General features: G+C 40.7%; 1 protein-coding gene and 1 non-coding gene across 3 annotated transcripts; both read left to right on the top strand.

Moving 5' to 3' along the window:
- The first annotated feature begins 2,719 nt into the window (after nucleotides 1–2,719).
- trnaa-ugc lies at nucleotides 2,720–2,791 on the top strand. Its single transcript has one exon. It is a non-coding gene; the product is annotated as a tRNA-Ala (tRNA).
- An 18,970-nt stretch (nucleotides 2,792–21,761) lies between these two features.
- On the top strand, nucleotides 21,762–23,596 carry snai1b (snail family zinc finger 1b). Of its 2 annotated transcripts, none has more exons than XM_034172580.1 (3): nucleotides 21,762–21,966; nucleotides 22,162–22,698; nucleotides 22,792–23,596. In XM_034172580.1, exons 1-3 carry the CDS (start codon nucleotides 21,885–21,887, stop codon nucleotides 22,971–22,973), a joined length of 801 nt encoding a protein of 266 aa, XP_034028471.1. In that variant the 5' UTR covers nucleotides 21,762–21,884; the 3' UTR covers nucleotides 22,974–23,596. The 2 variants fall into 2 exon arrangements, with proteins under 2 accessions (XP_034028471.1, XP_034028469.1); XM_034172578.1 differs by having other exon boundaries at nucleotides 22,159–22,698.
- Nucleotides 23,597–26,406: the final 2,810 nt, after the last annotated feature.

Here is a 26,406-nt window from a genome sequence, read left to right as displayed (position 1 = left end):
ATTGTAATAATAAAGTATTTTTGTTGTCACGTACAATGTTTGGCAAAAATCTATCCTAGGTCTTTTGGAGCTTTTGGATCTATGAAGCTTAAATATGAAAAAGTATCGGTTTCGGTATTGATATCGGCGATACTGGGCCTGTATTTACTTGGTATTGGATCAGTACCAAAATTCCTGGTATCGCCCACCTCTATCACACATATCTGCAATTTTCTCCATCACCTGCTTGACCACCTGTGGTATCTCACTGAAGTTGTGGTTTTCAGCTGATTGAATGGTATGTTCCAGCTTTCACCGAATTAAATAATCGTTCCATTGAAAGAATGTAAACGCATTCATTATTTGTTTTATATAATGGATAAAACAGATCCTTGTCATTTGATATTATATTCATTTATAAACAACAGAAAAGGGACTTACATTTTGGTTGTGGTGCTTTGACATCTACAGTCCAACACAAACTTTAAATAGGAGTTCAAAATTGTTCCCAGTCAACTTGGAAAACAGATGTAGTCTGTGATACTTCCCAAAAAAAAAAGAAAGAAAAAAATAAGACTTTGTGTACTTCCTCAGTCCAGCGAACAATCACGTCAGAAATTTGTCCCAGTTTTCATCCTAACAGCTCTTCATGCCTCCAGACGGCTTATGGCGTAGTGGATGTTTTTTTTGTGTGTGTGTTAGACGAATTAGCAATTAGCTCCTTCAAATTGTCGTCCGTCAGCAAAACAGACTCCACCATATTTAGCCAAACGCTGCCCCCACTAGTGTGTGTGGTCGGGGTTTGCAGCATGCAATGGTACAAAACCTATGGAACCGAATTTACACGGTAAATAGAACCATATTTGCACGCTGAATGCAACACAAATGGGATGACTAATCCATGTCACGTGACATACAAAGCACCAATCAAATGAAAGGATCCACTCAGCCGTTATATAATCATTCATAGTTACCAGTTCAGTGGAATCAGGGCCATTCCATCAGAATATCATTATTTTTTAAGATGCTATGATAGCAATTGCTCTCCTAACAGGATTCTAGTTCAGCTCAAACAATATTGTGTGGGTGCTATGAAAGCTGGGGAAGCTACAGGACCAGTGTATGGACTGAGAAAGCCACAGTATTGAGATTGTAACACAATCTGAGCATGCAGCAGTCATGTATAGGGACCGTAGCTGTGCTGGAAATGTCGTGCCCAGGTCCTCATACTGAATTTGCAAATGTTACTCTCTTATATTTCCAACTTTTCTTTTGTATTGACAAGTGTAGTCTATAATTAAAATATTTCATATAGTTATTTGTTACTGAAGTGTGCAGCCGGTCTGCTCTGTCTAAGCCTGATCCCGTCAGATCTCAGAAGCTAAGCAGTGCGGCATCTGGTTAGTACTTGGAGGGGAGACCTCTTTGGAACACCAGCGGCTGTGTGTTTCTCCAGGTAAAACTGGAGTCCCATCAGGAAGGGCATCCGGTGTAAAACTTGTGCCAAATACCAGTGCGGATCTGGCTCTATCTGCTGTGGTGTCCCTGAACAAAAAAAAAAAAAAGAGAGGAAAAAAAAAAAAAAAAAGGGAGCAGCTGAATGGACAACAACATTTGTTACTGAAGTGTATTTTATGCAACAACAACAAAAAAGATTGCTCATGATGAGATTTCAGATATTTTATCATACTGAGTTACAAACATTTATTCAGAAATATTAAGTTTGTGTCTCAGTTGCAGTGACCAACACACAATCTCAGCACAGAAAGAAGAAAAAGATTTTCACAATAAAAAATATTAATTTTCATTTGGGGTTATTGTAATTCTTGGTGGGTACAGCCCCCTCAAGTCCCATCCTAGTGCCACCAATGTTTTGGCTATTATTTTATTTGTGTATTTATTTCTTTTATTTTTGTCTTTTTTGTAATTAAGTATTTCTTTCAAGTATAATACTCCCAAACCCTGTTTTTGCCAAATCACGTGTAATTATAATGCAGTAAATCAGCATGTTATCCAGTCTGTTCAGTGACAATACGTATTTTTCCATTTTTTCAAATTATTTTTGAATTAGCGATGGCAATTGAAACATATCTCTATCAGTTAAACAAAACAAACAAAACAAAACATTGTTTATACAACGGTGACATTTATATATTTTAAGGCTAATTAATTTTCACATGGGGCTTTTGTAATTACTTTGCCAAGGACATAATAAAATCATTGGCCTTTATTTATTTGCCTGTCTGTTAGTAGGATTACATCAAAACTACTTCACAGATTCTCACCAAATTGTCACCACAGATAGATATTAGGGCATGGAAGACTGATCCAGATCCAGATTGTTAGACGTGAGAAATTTCTGATTGCTCTTGTTCTTGGTGTGTACAGCCCCCCTCAAGTCCCATCCTAGTGCCGCCAATGATTTTGTCATTATTTTATTTGTGAATTTATTTATTTTTGTCTTTTGATTTTTCGTGAAAATATTTATTTCTTTAAAATATTTTGTATTACTCCAAAAATCCTGTATATCTGCTGAATAATGTGTGTAACGTCACTGCAGCAAATGTTAATCATGATAACCTGTGAGGCTGTTGAGTGGCAAATAACTATTTAAATATAAATAAATAAAAAAAATTAAATAGTTTTTGAATTTAAGTTTATAGAACTTAAATAGGAAATAAAACAGTTCCTACAATATGTTTTATCTTTTAATGACTTATATGACTATTCGTTGCCGGATGGGGATGTAGCTCAGTGGTAGAGCGCATGCTTTGCATGTATGAGGCCCCGGGTTCAATCCCCGGCATCTCCAGTAGAATTTTTTTTTTTTTTTGCCGCTCCACTTATTTTAAACTAAACGAACCTTCTACTTTTACGCTATACTGTAACCCGACATTGTATTTGAGATTAAAACAACAATTTTGCAAAAACGTGTAACATAGTTTACGTAACGTCGCTCGACCGAACGGCCGCTTTGTGTCGGACTGCAGCGAACGAGCGAATATTAACGTCAGCAATGTTCTCATATGTCCAGCTCAGCAAGAGATAAAAGTGGCAAAGAATACTGCCGCCAGCTTTTTTTTTTTTTTTTTTTTTGTAACCCTTGCGGCGGGCACCAGGACACAAACTGTGAAACAAGACCATAAATAATGACATGTCATGTCATGTTCCATTCAACTGCCACTTATACTCTGTCAGAACATTATGTTCCCCAAAAAGCCTGAAAAAGAACAATCTCAGAGTAACAGGCACAGGGTCCTTCTCACCAGGTGTCCAACATGATCAGCCCTGTTTGCTGTTTTACTCGTATTCTATTACTGCAGGTCACATGCAAACTTCATGCAAAATACACTATGCATGAGTTTACAGTGAAACCAGATACAGTACAGGTCCAGTGTAGACACAGCAGGTCAGCAGGTCAGACAAAACCATGTCTGCGCACTGTGGATTTTTCTTTCACCAATTTCAACAGCTGACACTGTTAACCTTTTTCAGCATCAGAATTTGGCACAACACTCACATTCTCCGGTGTCTGCTCTCTTAATTTAGCTCTCCATGTCTGTTTAAATTCCTGTGTGTGTGAAAGAGAGAGACAAGTGTGTGTGTGTGTGTGTGTGTATATATATATATATATATATATATATATATATATATATATATATATATATATATATATATATATATATATATATATATATATACACACTTCCTAGAGTATATATATATATATATATATATATATATATATATACTCTAAGAAATGTCCTGTAAAAACTACAGTAAATTACAGGCAGCTCGGTTGCCAGAACTTTACTGTATTGTTATGTACAGCACAGTGCTGTAATCCCATATATGGCAGTTTACTGTAATTGCAGGTTACTGTAGGAACATAGTACTGTACCTTACTGTATCTCTGAAGTTACTGTAAATATGGATTACAGAAGCTTACTGTATACAAAGTGTTACTGTAATTATGGATTACAGTATTTAACTTTGACTTTGTATTACTGTATCTTATTAAGGAAGTAAATGTACTGTAAGTTGGTGAAAAAGCATTTTTTAAAAATGTGTTTTTGTACATATTCAGGAACAGTAAACCCTAAAAATTAAACTTATTAAAATGAACAGTTTCAAAGTTTTCATAAAAGCATTTATTGTACATGTATACAAAAACATGTATTTTGAATTAATTTATCGTGACTCAAAAATCTAACAGGCAGTATAAAACTCTCTCTCTCTCTGTCTCTCTCTCTCTCTCTCTCTCTCACACACACACACACACACACACACACACACACACACACACACACACACACACACACACACACACACACACACACACACACACACACACACACACACACACACACACACTTTGGAATGCCCATTTAAAACTGCACAAATAGTGTAAACAGGATTTTACACTGAACACATTTAACATCTAGACAAGTTGAACGATTTAGGAAATTTGTGCAAATCCATTTTTCAAGTGAGCAAAACTATGTGACTGACAAAGATATTTAGGCTGCCAATTTACACCAGCATAACTTCTGTCTCTTGCTGAACACATTTGGGTTTTAACTAAAAAAGTTGAATAAGACATACGAGGTCTGTTAGAAAAGTATCCAACCTTTCGGTTGCATCATTTGCTTGTAAGCAGCCTTTGTGTGAGGGTGGGTGGAGTCTCTCATCGTTTTTTCTTTGCAAGGAAATGGTGGAACGACTGGAGCAGCGCTACTGAATCAAATTTTGCCAGAAACTGGGCGACAGCCAGGTGGAAACCATTCGGATTATTCAGACGGCCTTCGGTGACGATCCTCTGGGCATCACAGATTAAGGAGCGATACAACCGGTTTAAAGACGGCCGCACAACGGTGGAGAGCGAGCCGCGCTCCGATCAGCATCAACACACTGAAATGACCAGATCATTTCCAAAGTGAACGCTATGGTGATGTGAGACCGTCGTGTGACTATCTGAGAAACTGCGGAAGAGGTGGACATCAGCACTTTTTCAGCACATTCCACTATGACAGAAGATTTGGCCATGAAAAGAGGTGCGGACAAATTCGGGCGTCGGCGTGAAGCCACTAATGGCGGAACAAAAGCGCCTCCGTGTCGAAGTCTCACAGGACATGCTGGATTCCGAAAAATGATGTCCACCTCTTCCACCATTTGGAAGATTCAGACAACTTTCGGTGGCTTTTCAGTCATGTGACTATCCGAGAAATTGTGAAAGAGGTGGGCATGTCACAGCACGTCCTGTGAGACTTCAACACGGAGGCTCTTTTTTTTTTTTTGTGGAATTCCTCCGCACGTCTGTCTCAATGTGCCGAAAAAGTGCTGATGTCCACGTCTTTTCACAATTCCTGTGCTAGTCAGACGATGTCCGGATAAAACACAGCGTCCAGTTTGGAAAGGAGCGGCACATTCCACTGTTACAGGAGTTTTTGTCATGGAAAGAGGAGCGGAGGCTTCGTGCGTCGTGGCGGTGCTGCATGGCGCAAAGCAACGCCGTGATGAAGCCTCACGGGACATGTTCTGGCATGTCCAGGCACATCCACAATTTCTCGGATAATCACTCGATGGAAAAACCACCGACAGCTGTCTGAACACCATCTCAAAGCCGTCCTGTGAGACCAAAACGGAGGTGGTTTTGTCTCGTTCCAGTAGCGAATCCATCGCGAAGCCTCCGCTCGGCTTTCCATGACAAAATCTCTTGTTAAAAGTGAAATCTGCCAGAAAATGGTTGATGTCCAGCTGTTGTGATAACCAGAGAAATGGAACATGATGGTCACGGATCCAGACAGCCATCCGTTTAGAAATGAAATGGTCGTTCAGCCTGTCGATGGCGGCTTCGGAACGCAGCGCACCCCACAGCCGCTGGGGGCCGTCCTTAAAGCGACAGTAACACTCCTTATTCTCTATCAAGGCCGTAACATTTTCACCGAAAGCCAGATAAATTTTTCTAATGGTTTCCCGCTGCCAGTCTCTAACAGTTTCTGAAAAAATTCTGATGGAAAAAAGCCCAAATCATTCCGCCATTTCCTGGCAATGAAAATCCGACGAGGGGGCTGGACCACTCCTCACTCAAAGCCTGCTCACAGGTGAATGACGCAACCGACAGGCTTGAAAAAACTCACGCATGCGCACGAGGGTTCAAGCTTGTCTGACGCAATCACACGTGATTCAAATCCATATGGTTTTTGAAAAAAATAATAAGGTCGGATACTTTTCTAATAGACCTCATATATATATATATATATGTTAAATCAACTATAGTTCTTGTATGTTTGATGTTCATGTATCTGTACTCAGATAATGTCTCTTGATTATTGACAGAGTCGAACCGACACCCTGGTGGGTGTTTTTGATCTGGCGGTCTCTTTTGACAAGGTGTAACAGAATTATTTACTTTAATTGTTATATGCATGCATGTGGAGATTGCTATTAAAAAAGCAGACTTAAATACACACTGGGTGATTTGTATGTTAGTGTTACAGACTTGCAAGTTATGTTATCAGTGGAAAGAAGATGTAACAGGATCTGAGCTGTAATAAGTCTGGTGATTATTGGTCTTTGTCTCCCCTCTTGTGGTATGTGTCAAAATCGTCTTGTAGTTCCTTGTGTGAACCACGAGGGGCACTGCGGCCCAGTGTTTTCTTGGACCAAACTCATTTTAAAAAGAGAAAAGAACAATAAAATAAAATAAATCAATCATGGTGCAAAGGTACAAAATATTATTTATTTATCTGGTATTATCTCTCTTTTTTTTTAATGAAGCAGTTGGCGAATGAAATTTTGTATGTTTCAGATGACATGGAAAATCACTGAATTTAGGAAATACACTTCCTTCAGTTTTACTCTACTTAAAAGGAAAGGTGTGCCTACTGTCCAGATAAGATTAAAGCAGAAACACACACACTTGACAAAATTCCATTTCTCTTAAGACCGACACAAGAGACTTGATGTGTGTTTGTCAGCAAGGAGACCCAGATTGAGTTTTTTACAACACAAAATTCAAAATATTTCCGCAGTGTGTCAATGTCAGCTTTCACCACTTCCATTAAAGTAGGAATCTGTTGTTTCATTGGGTATTTGCTTATACATAAAGCTGTCAGTCATGCTCTCAAATATTTGTTTAATGTTTCATCCTACACTACACAAAACAAGGCATTATGTTATATTACTTATGATTTTGCGGTGACGGATGCATTCGAAAAGCAGGTGCAGTTTACACCACTTTACATTTCAGCAGATTATAGATTTGTGCAGCATCAACACAATTCAGTTTTCTACTGGACTAAAACAATCGGTGATGCATGAAAATTAAGAACATATGTCATTGCATATTTCCTTGGGGTCTCGTTTCAAGCTGACACAAAGAAATAAATGTCGGGATGTACAGAAAATGCATACTGTACATCCCGACATAAAGAATAAGTAACCATGTTGTGTTTAATTATTTAGTATTTCATGAATTCATGAAAATTGTCTATACAAATTACTGCAAACCCACTGTGGCTGCCAACAAAATCTGTGAAGTATATCTGAATCACTGTGGTTAAAATAAATTAATTAAAATGACGCTATTTTCTGAAGTATAACTCACACAAGGCTATAAGTCGCATCTGTTATAAAATGCCTCTTGAAGAGGAAAAACCAATATGTAAAATTGTACCAGAGTATAAAGCCGTGGTCACATTAGCTACAAGCAACATCAAGCAATGACTTGCTGTTCATTTTTAATCAGAGTGGGCGTTTTACAGTGGCAGGAGACAAAAGTTGCTCTGCTGTCAGGTAGGTAAAGCAAAAACAGACCTAAAGTGTATTTGATGCAAATACTGAGCGACATGACACAGCAACTGCCAATCAGAGTGAATAGGCACCGTAACATCAATGATCCAAGATGGCTGAAAAAGCTCCAAAACAGCTGTGTTTCTGTATAAATCTGTTTCTTATAGGTTTTGTAAAGGTTAGGAAGAAATAAACACTTCTAAAACCAAAAATGCTGATTTTATAAGAAGACAACACCTCTGAAGTGATTTACAACACATCTTATGGAGATGTAGCTGACACTCAACATGTTGACACTCATGTGCTGACATCATTTTAGCAAAAGTGGCCATAGCGTTAGTCTCATTGGAGTATAAATGACACCTTTATCTGTATTACCAGCTTTTTAATTTGGCTTTTTTGTGAATTGTTAACATGTACTTTTTGATTTATGGTAAATGTGTGATATATGTTGCACCCGAGTTGAAATCGCAGGGCTCCCAAACTAACAAAAAAACTGTGAATTAAAATCCCAAAATACAATATTTTTACATGCAGTTTGTAGCACACATGAATCCTGTCATGTACTGCTAATCTGATTTATTCATTCATTTTCTATACCTGCTTAGAGACTATCCCAGCAGTCACTGGGTGAGAGGCAGGGTACACCCTGAACTAGGTGCCAGTCCATTGCAGGGCCACATTTAGACAAACACATTCAAACCTATGCTCAGTTTCCAATACTCAGACACACACACACACACACACACACACACACACACACACACACACACACACACACACAAACACACACACACACAAACACACACACACACACACACACACACACACACACACACACACACACACACACACACACACACACACATGAATTTTGTAGTCTTTAAATATAACATTAAACATTAAAACAGTAACATTCCAGTTCATTCAGCTATTTTTCAACACGAGAGGATGCAAATCAAGTGGAGCATTCAGCTTGTGACAGTCCTTTGGTTTGGACTCTGAATCCATGTTTCTAAACGGGTGTTGGAAAGGTTTTCGAAACAAACAAAAGGTTTAGCACAATCCTCAGCTGCACATTTTATCCATTCTTTAATTTCAGTTTTACTTTCCAATTCTGTTTCATCCCACATTTGCTCAGATATTGGACATCATGATTCTCCCTGCGATTACTAGCTTGTTGCTTAGGCATAGTGAATCATCCTTGTCTCCACAAATGCTAGTGATATCATTCTCCCTGTTGTTGCTAGTTTGTTAGCTGAGTGGAGCGCATCATATTTCTCCCTTTGTTTGCTAACTTGTTAGCTGGGTGGAGTGCATCATGTTTTTCTCTATGTTTATTTATTAGCTGGATGAAGGACATGATATTTCTCCTTGTGGTTACTTAGTGCATTGGCCAAGCAGGTTTTTGGTACCACTTAAGGGGAAAAAAAAAACGACACTTAGAATTCAGCCTCAGTGTATCATGGCCTACACAAAAATGTATGATAGCCATCCCAGGGTGGTAGCTGTAGCCAGTTAGGGGTCAATGAAAAATTGCACAGAGGTCAAACTATAAAAATGCTCTAATCATGTTGAAAACTATATCACATTACTTGTCTGAGCATAATGATTCCAAAAAGATATATTTGGACTATCTATGACGGAATGTTCTGGAGTTCCCTTACCAAAAAATAGTACATACAAGTATGTTTCAAGTATAGTTCCAGTTTACTTTTTATATACTTATCAGTACTATTTTTTGGTAAGGGTTATGGGGTCAAAACAGCAAAAATGGTGACAAAGGTCAATTTCAGTTTGTACAGGGGTCAGATATTAAAGTTGCTCCATTGTGCGCTGGACACTGCAAATATAAAATAATTATTTTGTAGCAGATTAATCATTTTCTGTCCAAGCTGGCTGTTGAAAACAGCTCTAATCACTTCCAGAATCACAGAGGAGCGCTCCAGCTGCTGCTTCTCTCGTGCGCGCATGCGCAACAGTGCTTAGTGAGGTGGAGAACGTATTTGGAGCCATCTAAAAAGGTAATTATTTGTCATGTTTATATTGTAATAGCTTGGTAAAACAGTTGCATGTTCATCCCTTCTTTTTTGCAGCTGTAAAAGTATGTTTATGATAGATTTAACATCTCGTTATAACCATTCAGATGAGCTGCGCTGTGGTGTGCTGATGCAACCACTCGCACTCACACAAGGTGTTTTTGAATTGTTTGCGTAATGTTCACGTGCAATTCACGTAATTAATGCATGATGCAGATTTTGAACATTTCAAAATTTTCTTTGCACACGTGCACGAAGCTGCGCACAGTTTACACCAGTTTACAATGAGTTTGAGAGGAGTTTACTCTCGTGCACAGCAGACTGCATGCAAGTGCGAGGATCAAAGCCGTGCAAGTGTCAGGGGGCCTTTAGCCATCCGCCCCTAGAATGGCCTAAGCAGTGGGTCACCCCTCTGAGTTTGGTCTGCTTGAGGTTTCTTCCGCATTATCACCAGGAGTTTTCCTTACCACTGTTGCCTGTGTGCTTGCTGAGAGGAAGTGGGGCTGGCCCTTAGTCTTCCAGATCACATATGGGTGTGGCCAGACGTTTCCCCTTTAAGCAGTACAGGGACAATTGCTAATGTGCCAAAAGGTACACATGGTGTGTTCCTGAACTTAATGTCCCTATGCACATTTCACATTGCAAAATTAACCATTGGAAAAATTCCTAAATTTCCTAGGCTGACACCATACCTTAAAGTAAAGAGAAATTAATGCTGTATGAATTAGTGTGTGAATACAAAAGTATTCACACACTTTTGGGTGCCACATATGTCTAGCTTTTCTCACACTGAGAGCCATTACACCTGTTAAAAGGCTCCAACTGGCATTCCTTCTGGCCAGTGTGGTGGAGGGAGGGCGGTGGAAGGAAATTTGGGGGAGAAATTGGTGAAGAGAGCAGCTTTGTTTTGGTCCTGAAAAACTGAAGCTAGTGTGACATCTAGTGGAAGAAAAATCAGTTATTACACATTTGATGTTAAGATGATCTTAGCCTGGGTTGAGTAATCATTTGCCATGAAGGTCCAAGACATTGCAGGTTTCTCTTTTTACCAGTCACCTCAGCAGGTGATTTCATTGATGATCAGGGCCTGTATCCACAAAGCAACCTAAGGCTAAAAAAATATCTCCTAGTGACCTTATTTTAAGAAAAATCTTAGAATTTCTCAAATTCTTAGACATGTCTTAGAATTTTTTCTTGGTAAGATGAAAGTTGTCCACAAAGCACCTTAGGCCTTTGAGGGGGACTTTTAAGAAGCCTAAAGAGTGTCTCAAGCAAAGGAGATGGTGGAAAAGACACAGAGGAAGGAGAGATATTCTCTGTATGTAGGATGACAGTGAGTCAGTAACACGCTACCGGCTTGATCTGTGTAATTATTTTATGTTAATTTACTGTCTTAATGTATTTATACATTGTTTAGGTTGTTGCTATCATATTCACACATTAATATTATCATTATTTTTATTATTATCAGTATTATTGATATTATTTTATTTTATTATTACTTCTATTTTGTCATTTGATTTTTAAATGGACCTCAATGGAAATAAATGTTTTCACTTTCTTGTGTCATGTAATTTTAACATATTTACAATTATATTATGTATTTACATTAACTCAGCCACATGGGATGTGCAGCCAGAACATTCTGAGTGCCGGTCCCAAGCCCGGATAAATGAGGAGGGTTGCATCAGGAAGGGCATCCGGCGTAAAACAAGCCAACCGAACTATGCAGAATCAGAATCGAATTCCCATACCGGATCGGTCGCGACCCGGGTTAACAACATCCGCCACCGGTGCTATTGCCCAACAGGGTGCCGGTGGAAATTGGGCTACTGCTGGGCGAAGACGATGAAGAAGAGGAGGAAAACGTTGCCACGAACAGCGGGAGAAGAAGAAAACTAGAAGGGTGGAAATGAGAGTGGGGACTTTGAATGTTGGTAGTATGACTGGTAAAGGGAGAGAGCTGGCTGATATGATTGAGAGGAGAAAGGTAGACATATTGTGTGTGCAAGAGACCAAGTGGAAGGGAAGTAAGAGCAGGAGCATCGGCGGTGGGTACAAGTTGTTGTACCATGGTGAGGACAGGAAGAGAAATGGTGTTGGGGTCATTTTAAAGGAAGAGTATGTTAAAAGTGTGTTGGAGGTTAAGCGAGTGTCTGACAGGGTGATGAGTGTGAAGTTGGAAATTGAAGGGGTGATGATGAATATCATCAGTGCATATGCCCCACAGGTTGGTTGTGAGATGAAGGAGAAAGAAGATTTCTGGAGTGTGTTAGATGAGGTGGTGGAGAGTGTGCCCAAGCATGAAAGAGTAGTGATAGGAGCAGACTTCAATGGGCATGTTGGTGAAGGGAACAGAGGTGATGAGGAAGTAATGGGTAGATATGGTATCAAGGATAGGAATGGGGAAGGACAGATGGTAGTTGATTTTGCAAAAAGGATGGAAATGGCTGTGGGGAATACCTACTTTAAGAAAAGGGAGGAGCACAGGGTAAACATATAAGAGTGGAGGAAGGTGCACACAGGTGGACTACATTCTTTATAGGAGATGCAAGCTAAAAGAAATCACAGACTGTAAGGTGGTAGCAGGAGAGAGTGTCACTAGACAGCACAGGATGGTTGTTTGTAGGATGACTTTAGAGGTAAAGAAGAAGAAGAGTGAGAGCTCAACAAAGGATCAGATGGTGGAAGCTGAAGGAGGAAGACTGTTGTGTGAAATTTAGCGAGCAGGTGAGAGAAGCACTGGTTGGAGGGGAAGCCATTTTGGACAACTGTAAAAGTACTGCATATGTGGTGAGGGAGACAGCTAGGGCAGTACTGGGTATGACATCTGGACAGTGGAAGGAAGACAAGGAGACTTGGTGGTGGAATGAAGAGGTCCAGGAAAGCATAAGGAGAAAGAGGTTGGCGAAAAAGTTTTGGGATAGTCGGAGAGATGAAGAAAGTAGACAGGAGTACAAGGAGATGCGGCGTAAGGCGAAAAGAGAAGTGGCAAAAGCAAAGGAAAAGGCATATTGCGAGCTGTACAAGAAGTTGAATAGCAAGGAAGGAGAAAAGGACTTGTACTGATTGTCCAGACAAAGGGACAGAGCTGGAAAGGATGTGCAGCAGGTTAGGGTGGTAAAAGATGCACATGGTAATGTGCTGACAAGTGAGGAGTGTGTGCTGAGAAGGTGGAGGGAATATTTTGAAGAGTTGATGAATAAAGAAAATGAGTGAGAGAAAAGGCTGGATGATGTGGTGAGAGTAAATCACGAAGTACAAGAGATTAGCAAGGAAGAAGTGAGGGCTGCTATGAAGAGGATGAAGAGTGGAAAGGCAGTCGGTCCAGATGACATTCCAGTGGAGGCATGGAAATGTCTAGGAGAGATGGCAGTAGAGTTTCTAACCAGATTGTTTAATAAAATCTTGGAAAGTGAGAGCATGCCTGAGGAGTGGAGACGAAGTGTGCTGGTTCCTATTTTCAAGAACAAGGGTGATGTGCAGAGCTGCAGTAACTACAGAGGCATAAAGCTGATCAGCCACAGCATGAAGTTATGGGAAAGAGTAGTAGAAGCTAGGCTTAGAAAACAGGTGAAGATCTGTGAGCAGCAATATGGTTTCATGCCAAGAAAGAGCACTACAGATGCAATGTTTGCTCTGAGAATACTGTTGGAAAAGTACAGAGAAGGACAGAAAGAGTTACATTGTGTGTTTGTGGACTTAGAAAAAACTTATGATAGGGTGCCAAGAGAAGAGTTGTGGTATTGTATGAGGAAGTCTGGAGTGGCAGAGAAGTATGTTAGGGTAGTGCAGGACATGTACAAGAATAGTGTGACAGCGGTGAGATGCGCAGTCAGAATGACAGACTCATTCAAGGTGGAGGTGGGATTACACCAAGGATCAGCTCTGAGTCCTTTCTTGTTTGCAGTGGTGATGGACAGGTTGACGGATGAGATCAGACAGGCGTCCCCATGGACTATGATGTTTGCAGATGACATTGTGATCTGTAGTGAGAGTAGAGAGCAAGTTGAGTCTAGTCTGGAGAAGTGGAGATATGCTTTGGAGAGAAGGGGAATGAAAGTCAGTAGAAGCAAGACTGAGTACATGTGTGTGAATGAGAGGGAGCCCAGTGGAATAGTGCAGTTACAAGGAGTAGAAGTGGTGAAAGTAGATGAGTTTAAATATTTGGGGTCAACTGTTCAAAGTAATGGAGAGTGTGGTAGAGAGGTGAAGAAGAGAGTGCAGGCAGGGTGGAGTGGGTGGAGAAAGGTGGCAGGAGTGATTTGTGACTGAAGAATATTAGCAAGGGTGAAGGGGAAAGTTTACAAAACAGTAGTGAGACCAGCTATGTTGTATGGTTTAGAGACAGTGGCACTAACAAAAAGACAGGAGGCAGAGCTGGAGGTGGCAGAGCTGAAGATGTTGAGATTCTCTTTGGAAGTGACAAGAATGGACAAGATTAGGAATGAACATATCAGAGGGACAGCTCAGGTGGGACGGTTTGGAGACAAAGTCAGAGAGGCGAGATTGAGATGGTTTGGACATGTGCAGAGGAGGGACCCAGGGTATATAGGGAGAAGGATGCTGAGGATGGAGCCACCAGGCAGGAGGAGAAGAGGGAGACCAAAGAGGAGGTTCATGGATGTACTGAGAGAGGACATGCAGGTGGTTGGTGTGACAGAGGAAGATACAGAGGACAGGGTGAGATGGAAACGATTGATCTGCTGTGGCGACCCCTAACGGGAACAGCCGAAAGACAAAGAAGAATAATTATGTATTTACACTCAACAAAAATATAAACGCAACACTTTTGGTTTTGCTCCCATTTTGTATGAGATGAACTCAAAGATCTAAAACTTTTTCCACATACACAATATCACCATTTCCCTCAAATGTTGTTCACAAACCAGTCTAAATCTGTGATAGTGAGCACTTCTCCTTTGCTGAGATAATCCATCCCACCTCACAGGTGTGCCATATCAAGATGCTGATTAGACACCATGATTAGTGCACAGGTGTGCCTTAGACTGCCCACAATAAAAGGCCACTCTGAAAGGTGCAGTTTTGTTTTATTGGGGGGGGATACCAGTCAGTATCTGGTGTGACCACCATTTGCCTCATGCAGTGCAACACATCTCCTTTGCATAGAGTTGATCAGGTTGTCAATTGTTGCCTGTGGAATGTTGGTCCACTCCTTTTCAAGCCAGCGAATGTGAGCATTTGCCCACTCAAGTCGGTTACGACGACGAACTGGAGTCAGGTCGAGACCCCGATGAGGACGACGAGCATGCAGATGAGCTTCCCTGAGACGGTTTCTGACCGTTTGTGCAGAAATTCTTTGGTTATGCAAACCGATTGTTTCAGCAGCTGTCCGAGTGGCTGGTCTCAGACGATCTTGGAGGTGAACATGCTGGATGTGGAGGTCCTGGGCTGGTGTGGTTAGACGTGGTCTGCGGTTGTGAGGCTGGTTGGTTGTACTGTCAAATTCTCTGAAACGCCTTTGGAGACGGCTTATGGTAGAGAAATGAACATTCAATACACGAACAACAGCTCTGGTTGATATTCCTGCTGTCAGCATGCCAATTGCACGATCCCTCAAATCTTGCGACATCTGTGGCATTGTGCTGTGATAAAACTGCACCTTTCAGAGTGGCCTTTTATTGTGGACAGTCTAAGGCACACCTGTGCACTAATCATGGTGTCTAATCAGCATCTTGATATGGCACACCTGTGAGGTGGGATGGATTATCTCAGCAAAGGAGAAGTGCTCACTATCACAGATTTCGACTGGTTTGTGAACAATATTTGAGGGAAATGGTGATATTGTGTATGTGGAAAAAGTTTTAGATCTTTGAGTTCATCTCATACAAAATGGGAGCAAAACCAAAAGTGTTGCGTTTATATTTTTGAGTGAACTTATTAATAAACTCACACACCCACACACACTTTTAATATGTACATTATTGGGATGTGAATCTTAAAGCTGTTTAATAATTCTTTTGTGGTGAACTGCATGGAATAATGAAAGACAAGCGAGAGCTTTCATCTTTTTGGCACTCTGCCACTAGGAGGCGCTCTTATTTTTCAGATAAAACAACACGGGGATGGCATCAATCGCGATACACTTAACACTTATGGTGACAACATGATGACACTTAACTCACTAAACCAACTGAACTACGAAATATAATAAATCAACTACAGAATACAATAAATTAACAACACTGTTAAACTAACATGAACCACAATAGCAACATTTAAAACCCCAAAACCCAGAACTCCCATAATGCATTGCACCACACAACTTACAGGTTTAGTGACCTGCCCAGCGATCGCTCCAGTTTAATTTTTCCGAGTATCATCATCATGACATTAAATTATTTTCACGATTACGCATTTCTTAATGCAGTTCAGGTTATATGATCATTGATTCTACTGTTTATTCATATGTAGGAGCGCAGAGCGCATTTTTTTAAAATTTCCCCTTCCGTTTCTGTGACAACCAATCAAAGCTCTTACAAGACCACGTCATACGTAGCAAGACAACCGGCCTCAATTAGGCTGGATACCGGCTGCCATTTAGGAGTGGGAATTCCCACTCCTAAACGACCAATAGGAGAGCAGCACTCGCGCCACACCAAAGTAAAGCTGACGTGAGCGTCTCGGCCGCCAGCCAATCACAGGCTAGGAGAGAGAGGCCAGTATCCGGCCTAATTCAGGGTGGTTGTCAGGCTACGTCATACCTAGCAATGGGGTCAACCCCGCCTCCTCACTAAGATAGGAGTTTCTGTCAACTCCTTGCCCAGAGTTGTTCTCAGACATCTCTTTGGGCTCTCTGAGGCTGAGAGTCCTTGCCAGGATATTTTAGGCTAAGTTAGGAGCTCTTTGAGTGGGCTTTGAGATGCATCGAGGATACGGGCCCAGGTGTTTCATTCTTCATTGGAATATTTACATGTCATCTGTATTTACGTACTTTGGTACACTCAGAATATTGTCCATATGTTGTGCTGATCAAGTTGTTTGATTGTCATGGTCTACCCCTGTCTGGGCCTATGTTATGGCCTATGTTGCTCATCAGCAAATCCACCTACTGAGGTGATTGGTTGCAACGAAAACCTGAACTGTCTTGGCACTCACTGCCCACCCGTCTTCAGGTGCCCTGACACTTGCATGATTTTGATCTGCGTACTTTAACCGCACATCGTCGTGATGATCTCCACTCCGCCAGCTGGATGCCGTGCTTTGTTCCACTGGATGCCACGTGTTGTGCGCTGGACACTGCGTATATAAAATAATTTTTCTGAATGAATATTTAGCAGGAGTCCCCTGTATCAGCCTGGCAGAAGATGTACAAACAGGGAGACTAGTAAGTTTTAGTGTCAGCACATGTTGGAGCAACACTTTTAGTCTTTGAGCAAGATGGATGTTGGCAGAGAGAGTCTGTAAGTGCACATGTGGGAGTGTATATGACCAGTTCGACATTCCTCTGGGTTAATCTTATCTCCCTCCTGCTGGTCTTATGGACCCCTGAACTGCAGGCCAAAACAGACACCCTCCAAACCACAGGCATAAACAAACAAACATGCATTGCAGAGGTACCAACAGGCCCTAACACTTCAGTAACAAACGACGTCCAAGTGACAGCAAATGCAAATTTACAAAGATAAATTTTAAAGAAAACAGACAAAACATCCAATAAATTAATCAGTGCAGCCTGTGGGTGTGGCCAATCATCACCGCATGTGCTGTATACTTTGTAATATATATTTATTAGGAGCACCAGGTAAGAAATGATCCTCTTTATACTTTTATACCTTTATGTTTTTTTTAAAAATATATATTTATTTACTCGAGAGCTCTGTACAAGAATTCCTATGTGAATATGAATTCAAAAGCTTGAGTGTGAGGACAGATGGTAAATAAAGTCTCTAATCTAATTTTTAACCAGTGCAAATCCTTGAGGTGGACAGAATTGCTTATCACAATTGCTTTCTGTCACATTCATTTAGAAGACAACTGTATTGTTCATCAGCCGGCTTGTGCATAAAGAAAATGTGTGCATGGCATTGATCTGTGCTGCAGGACAGCATGCATAACCATCCAATGTAAATGTGGCAGAGTGGCCATTACCTGCTGTGTGAATGCAAAGAATGGTCACAGTTGCACCTGTTTATACGTCAGCTTTGATATGTCAGGTTGAACAAAAAAAGAAAAAGAAAAAGAAAAAAAAAGGCGGTGGCTTGAAGCCTTTTGTGTCCAAACACATCTACATGCTTGATTTAGAAGATGAATGGAAAGTGCAACCCAGTGGACTCAAACTTCCACTCCCCTATGAAAGATTTAGATTTTTATGTCACTTTAATTTAATCAAAATTTTGAATGTGGTTTTCAGAAGAGACCCTGTACATTGTTTGAGTTTATTGGATGGAAATCATATGCAAAATTGAACTGAGTTCATCCAGTGAGTTATTTTTTTAGTGCATTTTATATTTTGTTCCAGCATATTGCAACAGTAACATACAGTTTTCCTTAATTTATTATTATTATTTGGCCAAGAACTTCCTTCATTTGATTTCAACACAGGAGGTTAACCATCTCCCGTCACGATAACAAAGGAGAACAATTTTTTTTCTTGTGTGTTTAGTTTTAAGATGAGGATTTGTCAGACTGTGAGGAGAACAGTTTGGTGCATCACTGTGAGGTCACTGTAACCCTGCTACAGGGCCATTCTGACATCGTGGAGAGAAAAAAAAATCTGTTTACCAAGTCCTGCTGTAGAGACACACATCCCAAAGCTGGTCCTCACAAGATGAACTGTAATTATCGTATTTGTAAGATAATCTTGGCGTCTGTATGATGCACGTTCAACAATGCCAACATTTCCACACTGTCTGATAATTTCACGAGTTAGTCAGAGTGTGTGTAGTTGCAGGAATATGTATCCCCATATATGTTTATGCATCTCTTAAAACGTGACATCTTTCCAGGCAATCATGCTTCTTGTGGTGAACGTAACTCATGAGCATGATGCTCTCTGGAGTGTCACTCATTTGAGTTTGATGAAAGTACACATTTATGCCTGTTTGATGTGACCCTAATATGACCATTTTAAATCTCTGGTAAAATACACCCACATTTCCCCATCAGACAATGCTGATTTTACTAAACTGTGGTAATACCTTTCCAATTGTCAGACAGATTTTCATTGCTACTGCTTTTTTTTCCTTGACATTTACACACACGCATGCACACACACACACACACGTATACATATATACATACACACTCACTGGCCACTTTATTAGGTACACCTTGCTAGTACTGGGTTGGACTCCCTTTTGCCTTCAGAACTGTCTTAATTCTTCATGGCATAGATTCAACAAGGTGTTGCAAACATTCCTAAGAGATTCTGGTCCATATTAACATTTACCCATTCAACCAGTCTGCCCATTCTCCTCTGACCTTTGACATCAACAAGACATTTTTGTCCACAAAAGTACTGCTCATTGGATATCTTCTCTTTTTGGACCATTCTCTGTGGATCCTAGAGATGGTTGTGCATGAAAATCTCAGTACATCGGTAGTTTCTGAAATACTCAGACGAGCTCGTCTGGCACCAACAACCATGCTACTGTCAAAATCACTTAAATCCTCTTTCTTCTCCATTCTGATGCTCGGTTTGAACTTTAGCAAGACAGTTTCACCACGTCTAGAGGTCTAAATGTATTGAGCAGCTGTCATGTGATTGGCTGATTAGGTATTTGTGTTAACAAGCAATTGAACAGGTGTACCTAATAAAGTGGCCGGTGTGTGTGTGTGTGTGTGTGTGTGTATATATATATATATATATATATATATATATATATATATATATATATATATATATATATATATATATATATATGGACAAATTTATTTTACAAGAGACCTGGCAAGGAAGGCAGCATGTAATATTACAACAATCATGATACAAACAAAACATAACTATCATACACTGCAAAAGAAAAAAAAAAAACACCCGTCGGAATATGCATTCAGTATACAATGAATCAGCAAACCTAGAAAGAACCGCCACAATCTTAAGAATAATTAGAAAGAAAATTCTAAAAGTCTTTACACTGGCCAAGAGTGTGATTTTCTCTATCCACTAAAATCAGTTGAAATTCCCCCATTGTCATCAAATCTGTCAGTTTTCTTTCCTTCTGTTTTTTACTCCAGGAGAAGGGAGTGGGAAGCTTTTTTTTTTCTTCTTTTTGTTTTTTTTTTTTGCCAAGTTCAGGTCTGACTTGAGGGTCTAACATTTGAACCCAAGGGGAAAATGACACATATTATATTAAGGCATACGGTTGAAAATTCTAAATTGTTTCCAGACAAGCCATAATTTAATAATATTGGCAAGATAACATTTCGAATCCTTTATTTCAATACTATGGAACAAAATTATAGCAGCGCTGAAAGAAACGTTTTACCACTTAAATGGTAAAAAAAAAAAAAAAAAAAAAAAAAAAATCAAAAGGGACTACACCTTTAATAAAAACTTTTCAATCTTTATTTTGTTATACACAGTTGGATTTGTCAGATCAGAGAAAAAACAAATCACCAACAATAATCTAAAATGCAATCAATGTGAAAAACAAGGCACATCTGTAATTCAGATTTTTTTAAATGAGCCTTTGTTAACTAATAAACTTTTCCTTACTTTTTTGTGAAGAGGAAAAAAGTTTATTTTAAAGGGACAATTTTCTTTGTGACCTTTAGAATCTTTTCTGATGTCCAGCAGTGGAAAGATGACTTTCACATTTGCTCCTGCTCGTGTTGACCTCCAGTATGTGGCGTCGGAGTCAACAAGCGCAATCAAGAGGTGTGAACGTTTGCGCACTTCGTGACAATAGCACCTTCAGACAGTTGCAGGCACCTCGGTCATTTTTGCAATGCTAAACACGAGCAATGAAGACTGGAACATTCCGATCTAATGACAAAACAAGGAAACAAAGAAGAAAATCTGATCTCAAAACTACAACTATTTTGTGTGCTTCAAAATATGAAGTCACAGATAATATGCAACACAATTAAGGCATTATTTTATGACTATCATTTCTATTATTACATATTTTAGAGCTCCTAAACCTAGACAATGCAATTGCACGAACAAATATGTTCAATGCGCCAGTCTTTTCTAAGAGCGCATAGTGTAATTTAAAACGATTTACTGAACAAATAACAAATGTAAACGGACTCGTGGCATATTTAGGGTTTCCATCAACTCTGTTAATTTCACATCAAGTCAGTACGATGAATATGCTGGGACTACATTTATCCAAAAACATTTATTCCCCGCAGAGGAAGACGTCTCCTCTTCAACACTGTGCGTAAAATACGCACACGGTTCAGACTTTAATGTCCCTCCTCTCGCAAAGCGGCAGAAATTAAATTCCCATTAGTGAGGAAACCAGCCACTTGTTCCATATATATGTCTATCTCGCCATTTTAAAGCAGTATTAATGTCAAAATTGTGACTATTAATCACTGAGGTCCAACAGAGGGCGCTCCAATCTCACTTAACTTTGTCAAGCCTTTACCCGGAGCAAACTTCTGAAACAAAATTAATCGAAGTGCTTTCATTTGATCTGTTTTAGTTCGACGCCACATTTTGGCGCAGCAACACCAAAAGACTTCACAGCTGCTAATTGTTTGAATTCTTTTCGCGCGCCAGAAAGCAGATTTGCACCAGACGCTGATTCTGACTTTGAATCGCTTCATCCTCTTTTCATATTTAACGATCTGCCTTCAGGTGCAGAGTGCGCCATCGGAGAGGTGAAAAGCGCACTTAGCCGAAGGTTTTGGCACATTTGGCACCTGCGGCGAATGGCGGCGCCTTGACGCACGGGGTGTGTCTGAGTGGGCGGAGATCTGCGCCCCCACCCACCCGCACCGACGGCTCCCCCACAGCTGTGGGACTATATGAGTGGACTTTGCGATCTGTTTCTACTCGTGCGGCTGTCTTGTGGCTCTTTCCAAGCGCGGAATTAAACAAACAAACAAACAAACAAACAAACAAAACTTATTTAAAGTGGAACTGCAAGCATCAGCATGCCTCGCTCGTTTCTTGTGAAGAAGTACTTTTCCAGCAAGAAACCGTTTCACAGACAGAGCCAGCTGGAGAGTCAGGAAGGTGAGGTTTTTTTTCTCCTCATGCATCTGTTTGTGTGGCATGTTCAGGAATGCGCGTGGATCTGTTTGTGCACTCGGGCTCTTGTGTTGTCAGTTGCTCATGAGAAGGGACACAAAAAGTTTACAGTCCAACAGTAATGTTTTTTAAACTCTCCATCCGCTTAAGTGACCTCTTCTCTCCTTGGGTTTCCAGCAGTTGTCCCAGAGTGCTTCCCGCTGGCTGAACTTCCAACTAACAACAGCTCTGCCCTGACCTGCTGTCCAAGCAGCACGGTCTTTCCGGCGGGCCACCTGTCTAGACCTGTCTCCCCGATCACCCCTGTGTCTCCTGCTCTGCCCCCCTCGCCACGGGAACCTTTGGATTTGAGTGCCACCCTGTTCAGCAGCAGCAGCAGCGGCGATGAGGAGGACGACGGTGGACGAACCTCAGATCCCCCAAGTCCTGATGTCATCCAGAACATCTATCATTGTCTGCACTGCACCAAGAGCTACACCAGTCTGTCAGCCCTGTCCCACCACCAGTTGTCCCACTGTGTGGAACAGACCCCTTCCCTACCCAGGGAGGCCTCGCCACGCCCGGCCTTCCACTGCAAACACTGCAGCAAAGAGTACAACAGTCTGGGGGCCCTGAAGATGCACATTCGTTCGCACACACTACCCTGCGTGTGCCCCACCTGTGGCAAAGCTTTCTCCAGACCGTGGCTGCTGCGGGGACACATCCGCACTCACACAGGTAAGTCACAAATGGAACGCCTCTCAAGTGCTGTTTTGTTTTAGCTCATCTTATCTGATGACTGGATGGCTAACTGTTCTGTTTTACACTTAGGTGAGCGTCCCTTTGCTTGTCCAAACTGTAACCGGGCGTTTGCAGATCGATCCAACCTACGCGCCCACCTGCAGACGCACTCGGATGTGAAGAAGTACCAGTGCGGCTCCTGCTCCCGCACCTTCAGCCGCATGTCCCTGCTGCACAAACACAACGCCTCTGGATGCTGCCCGACTTTGTAGGCTCGCTTTCCTCACACCGCCCTAGAGGACATTTGGGCTGAACACTGCCAGCAAACAGCGGGGCAGAGAGACAAGTTCTCTTTGTTTTATGAAAAGACTTAAGTGACTTAAGTTTTCAGGATTGTATTTTTATTTTTCTCGCCACAGCACATTTTGCTGTGTTCTGTTATACATAGGGGTGATTTATGGGCAGCTGGACATACAGTTAATTCCCAGGAAACTCCATTGGTGCCGGCCGGTCCGGGACTCTGGCCATGTTGCAGCTGCGTGTATGTGTGTGTGTGTGTGTGTGTGTGTGTGTGTGTGTGTGTGTGTGCGCGCGCGCACGTGTGTCATTCTTCACCACCGTTTACATACATGTGTGTGTGTGTGTTGAGGCAGCTGTCTGTGCATGACACACTGTGGAGGCAGAGCGATGAGAGACGCGCCGGCTATGACCTCGACGACAGGTGCCCCTCCTCTCATCAAAGTGCACTTGCAGTCAGGCAGAAAAAGACCAAAGAAACTAACCTGCTTTAGCCATTAGTGGAATATTTGATATTAAGATTTTTTTAAAGGACCATTTTAATGCAAATTTTTGTTAAATATGCTGAGATTTAGGTGCCTTATTAAAGTTGTACATTTCCCCCTCTCTGCCTCATGTCAATAAAAACTTTTGTTTAAAATAAGTGCTACTATGTACATAGTCGTATTTCCACCCACTACTGTTGCATACTTGATATTTCAGCAGCTGTTGTGCTGATGTACACCTCGAAATGAGTTCGTCAGGACAGATGTGACAGTTTTTGAATGGGAAGACGGAGCTGTTGGTTGTGTGTGTTAGGGGACACGTTTGTTCCACGTTGAGTGATGAGTGGAACACCTGCAGCCACCTGCCGGGCCGAGGATACACAGCAGCACACATGGAGAACACGTGTTAAAGAAGTCGGAGGGAGGGGCTGCAGGTGGCCGATAAAACAAATAGGCCACACAGATTATGGACCATATATTTGTTTAATCACTGACTTTGTGCAGCAGCAGCAGTGAGGAAATCTAAAACCAGCAAGAAGTGAATAGAATAATGAGCACCCCCCCCCCCACACACACACAAAAATGTCCCAAAATACTGAGATTGCTCTTTATTATTTTAAACTGTCAAAATGTATAACAAATACATCAACAATACGTTCATGCAATGTTCACTTTTTATGCCTAATATTTTTATGATTTATTTTAACAAATATCTTCTTTTTTCAAACTGATGTTAATGGTAAATAACTATATGCTATATAAGAGTGAATTGTCTATTTGATATTTTTGGTGAAAGACTTCAGGAATACGAGTAAATAATACACCTGGAACTTTTATATAGAAATTTTATAAATGGAAAGAGCACATTTATTAACTAAACTAAATTACTCTTTTACAATGTGCCACATTCACTAATGGAATAATACAAATAATGTGTTCTGTGTCAAAGAGGGTTAGAGTTAGTGTAAAAGGATTGTATTTTTAGACAAATATGCATAAACTGAAAACAAAGTGGGGGTGGCCAAGTGGTTAGTGCACTTGGTTTCAGTGCAGAAAATTCCTGGTTCAAACCCCACCTCTGCAACATTTCTCCATGTAATGTGGAGTTGTTTCATTAAGGGCATCTAATAAAAAAAAGCTTGTGCCAACTCAACGTGCAGATCCACCTCGGATTTGCTGTGGCGACCCTGAGTGCAAACAAGGGAGCAGCTGAAGGGACTTACTATTAAATTGTCTGAAAACAAAAGCTTTGTATAATTCATGTGTGTGGCCATAGTGTATCTGCTACTCATAAAGATCAACATTCATTTTTCGCACCCGCTTACTCCTATCAAGGGTTAAGTGTGTGGGGGTGGTGACTGGAGTCTATCCCAGCAGTCACAGATCATACACCATAGTCACACACCCTGCACAGGATGACAGTCTATCACAGGGCCATATAATGATCAGTGCAGACAATCTTACCCCGCTGCCCCCCCCCCCCCCCCCCCACACACACTTATATTGCTTCCAGAGTACATATTGCAAATATACATAATGTCAAATAGAATATTTGCTAATTATATACCACAAACATTTAATGAATTATTTCTTTGTTATACTAAATATGTACGTTAATCGCTTGTAGAAACACTAAAGCTCTTAAAAAGCAGTGTATTGTAAGAAATTACCAGTAAATAATAGCCTGGCATAAGGTGTTTGATTAAAAATAACTGGATCCATCAAATATTTTGAGTCTAGATGTCAGATTTGTTCCATTTTCACATGAATAGAACAGAACCTCAAGTCAAATTAAAGGCTTTACAATTGTTCAATTGATATACTAGGCTTGGTTCGGTAATAACTAGGGGGCCGTTGTGTTTGAAGAACTTTATCGCAGAATGTGATTAAACGCTTGATTTTTACACACACATGTGGTCATAAGTTTACATACACCTAATTTCCAACTAAAGTTTGTCCGACTGCAATTATTCTGTTTTCTCACGCAATATGTGTGTGTTAATTAAATTTCTACATCAGATCATTTAAAAATAATAATTACAACATAGATGTATTTTTTTTCACTCTGTCAAACATTTCCAGCAGGACAAAGGTTCACATACACCAAAATGAAAGCCTCTTTTAACACAATGAAAGATTCCACAAGTGTGGAATCTTAATTATGTCAGTTGGTGTGCGATCGACTGGCATAATTAAGGATTAATTGGGAGCCCTGTCGTCGTATTTAATAGCCTGTTAGTAGATCTAAATCCTTTTTGCATTTAAGAGCAGGAAAAGATAAATGTAAATAAATAATGCAGGAATATTGTTGATGTACTGATGCCGCACGAGGAGCAACCTCATATGGAATTAATGGATTAATTGTCTGTCAAAAGATATGTATGAATGACTGGCTTAATTAAAGTTAGTGGCTTTTTACTTATTTATTTATTTAAATTTTGATTAAAAAAATTAAAATCATAATTTTCAAACTCACAATATAAAAAGAAGTTGTTTTGTTGAAAAAAGAGAAAGAATTCACAGTCTGCATCTCAACTAGATCCAATTTTTAATGGATTCTTCCTCTTGTCAGCATTGTTAGTAACATTTTGTGAGCACTTTGTCAAAGATGTACCAACACAGACCCTGACATTCTGACCCATCGGCTCAGTAAAGTTGAAAGTCCTGTTATTGCCTTGTTGGAACTTTACAGGACGTGAGCCCATCTGTGTGCGAGCATCCAGTTTTTACACATGGCGGCAACATGTCCCTGTGTCCTGCTGACCCACAGTGTAGCAGCGGTCCAGTTTCTCCTTTCTGCAGGAGTACTGCCAGGAAGCTGCATGTGTGAGTGGGTGTATGAAAACGGGGTTCTGGGGATCAGGTTGCACACTTGTCCACTGTAAACACTGCCCACGCGCACAGTCACAGCCGTGCAAACGCG

The sequence above is a fragment of the Thalassophryne amazonica genome, chromosome 6 (assembly GCF_902500255.1).
Source record: "Thalassophryne amazonica chromosome 6, fThaAma1.1, whole genome shotgun sequence".
NCBI classification, from domain to species: domain Eukaryota; kingdom Metazoa; phylum Chordata; class Actinopteri; order Batrachoidiformes; family Batrachoididae; genus Thalassophryne; species Thalassophryne amazonica.
Note: the sequence above shows the minus strand (reverse complement) of the source record. Positions and strands in the feature narration are given on the sequence as shown.

What these genes read in the sequence shown, in the direction of transcription:
- snai1b (XM_034172578.1), top strand. Translation starts at nt 21,885, where the DNA reads ATGCCTCGCTCGTTTCTTGTGAAGAAGTACTTTTCCAGCAAGAAACCG. An exon ending in CCAGCTGGAGAGTCAGGAAG is followed by an intron (nt 21,967 to 22,158) that starts GTGAGGTTTTTT and finishes TTGGGTTTCCAG; the next exon opens with CAGTTGTCCCAGAGTGCTTC. An exon ending in ACACATCCGCACTCACACAG is followed by an intron (nt 22,699 to 22,791) that starts GTAAGTCACAAA and finishes TTTTACACTTAG; the next exon opens with GTGAGCGTCCCTTTGCTTGT.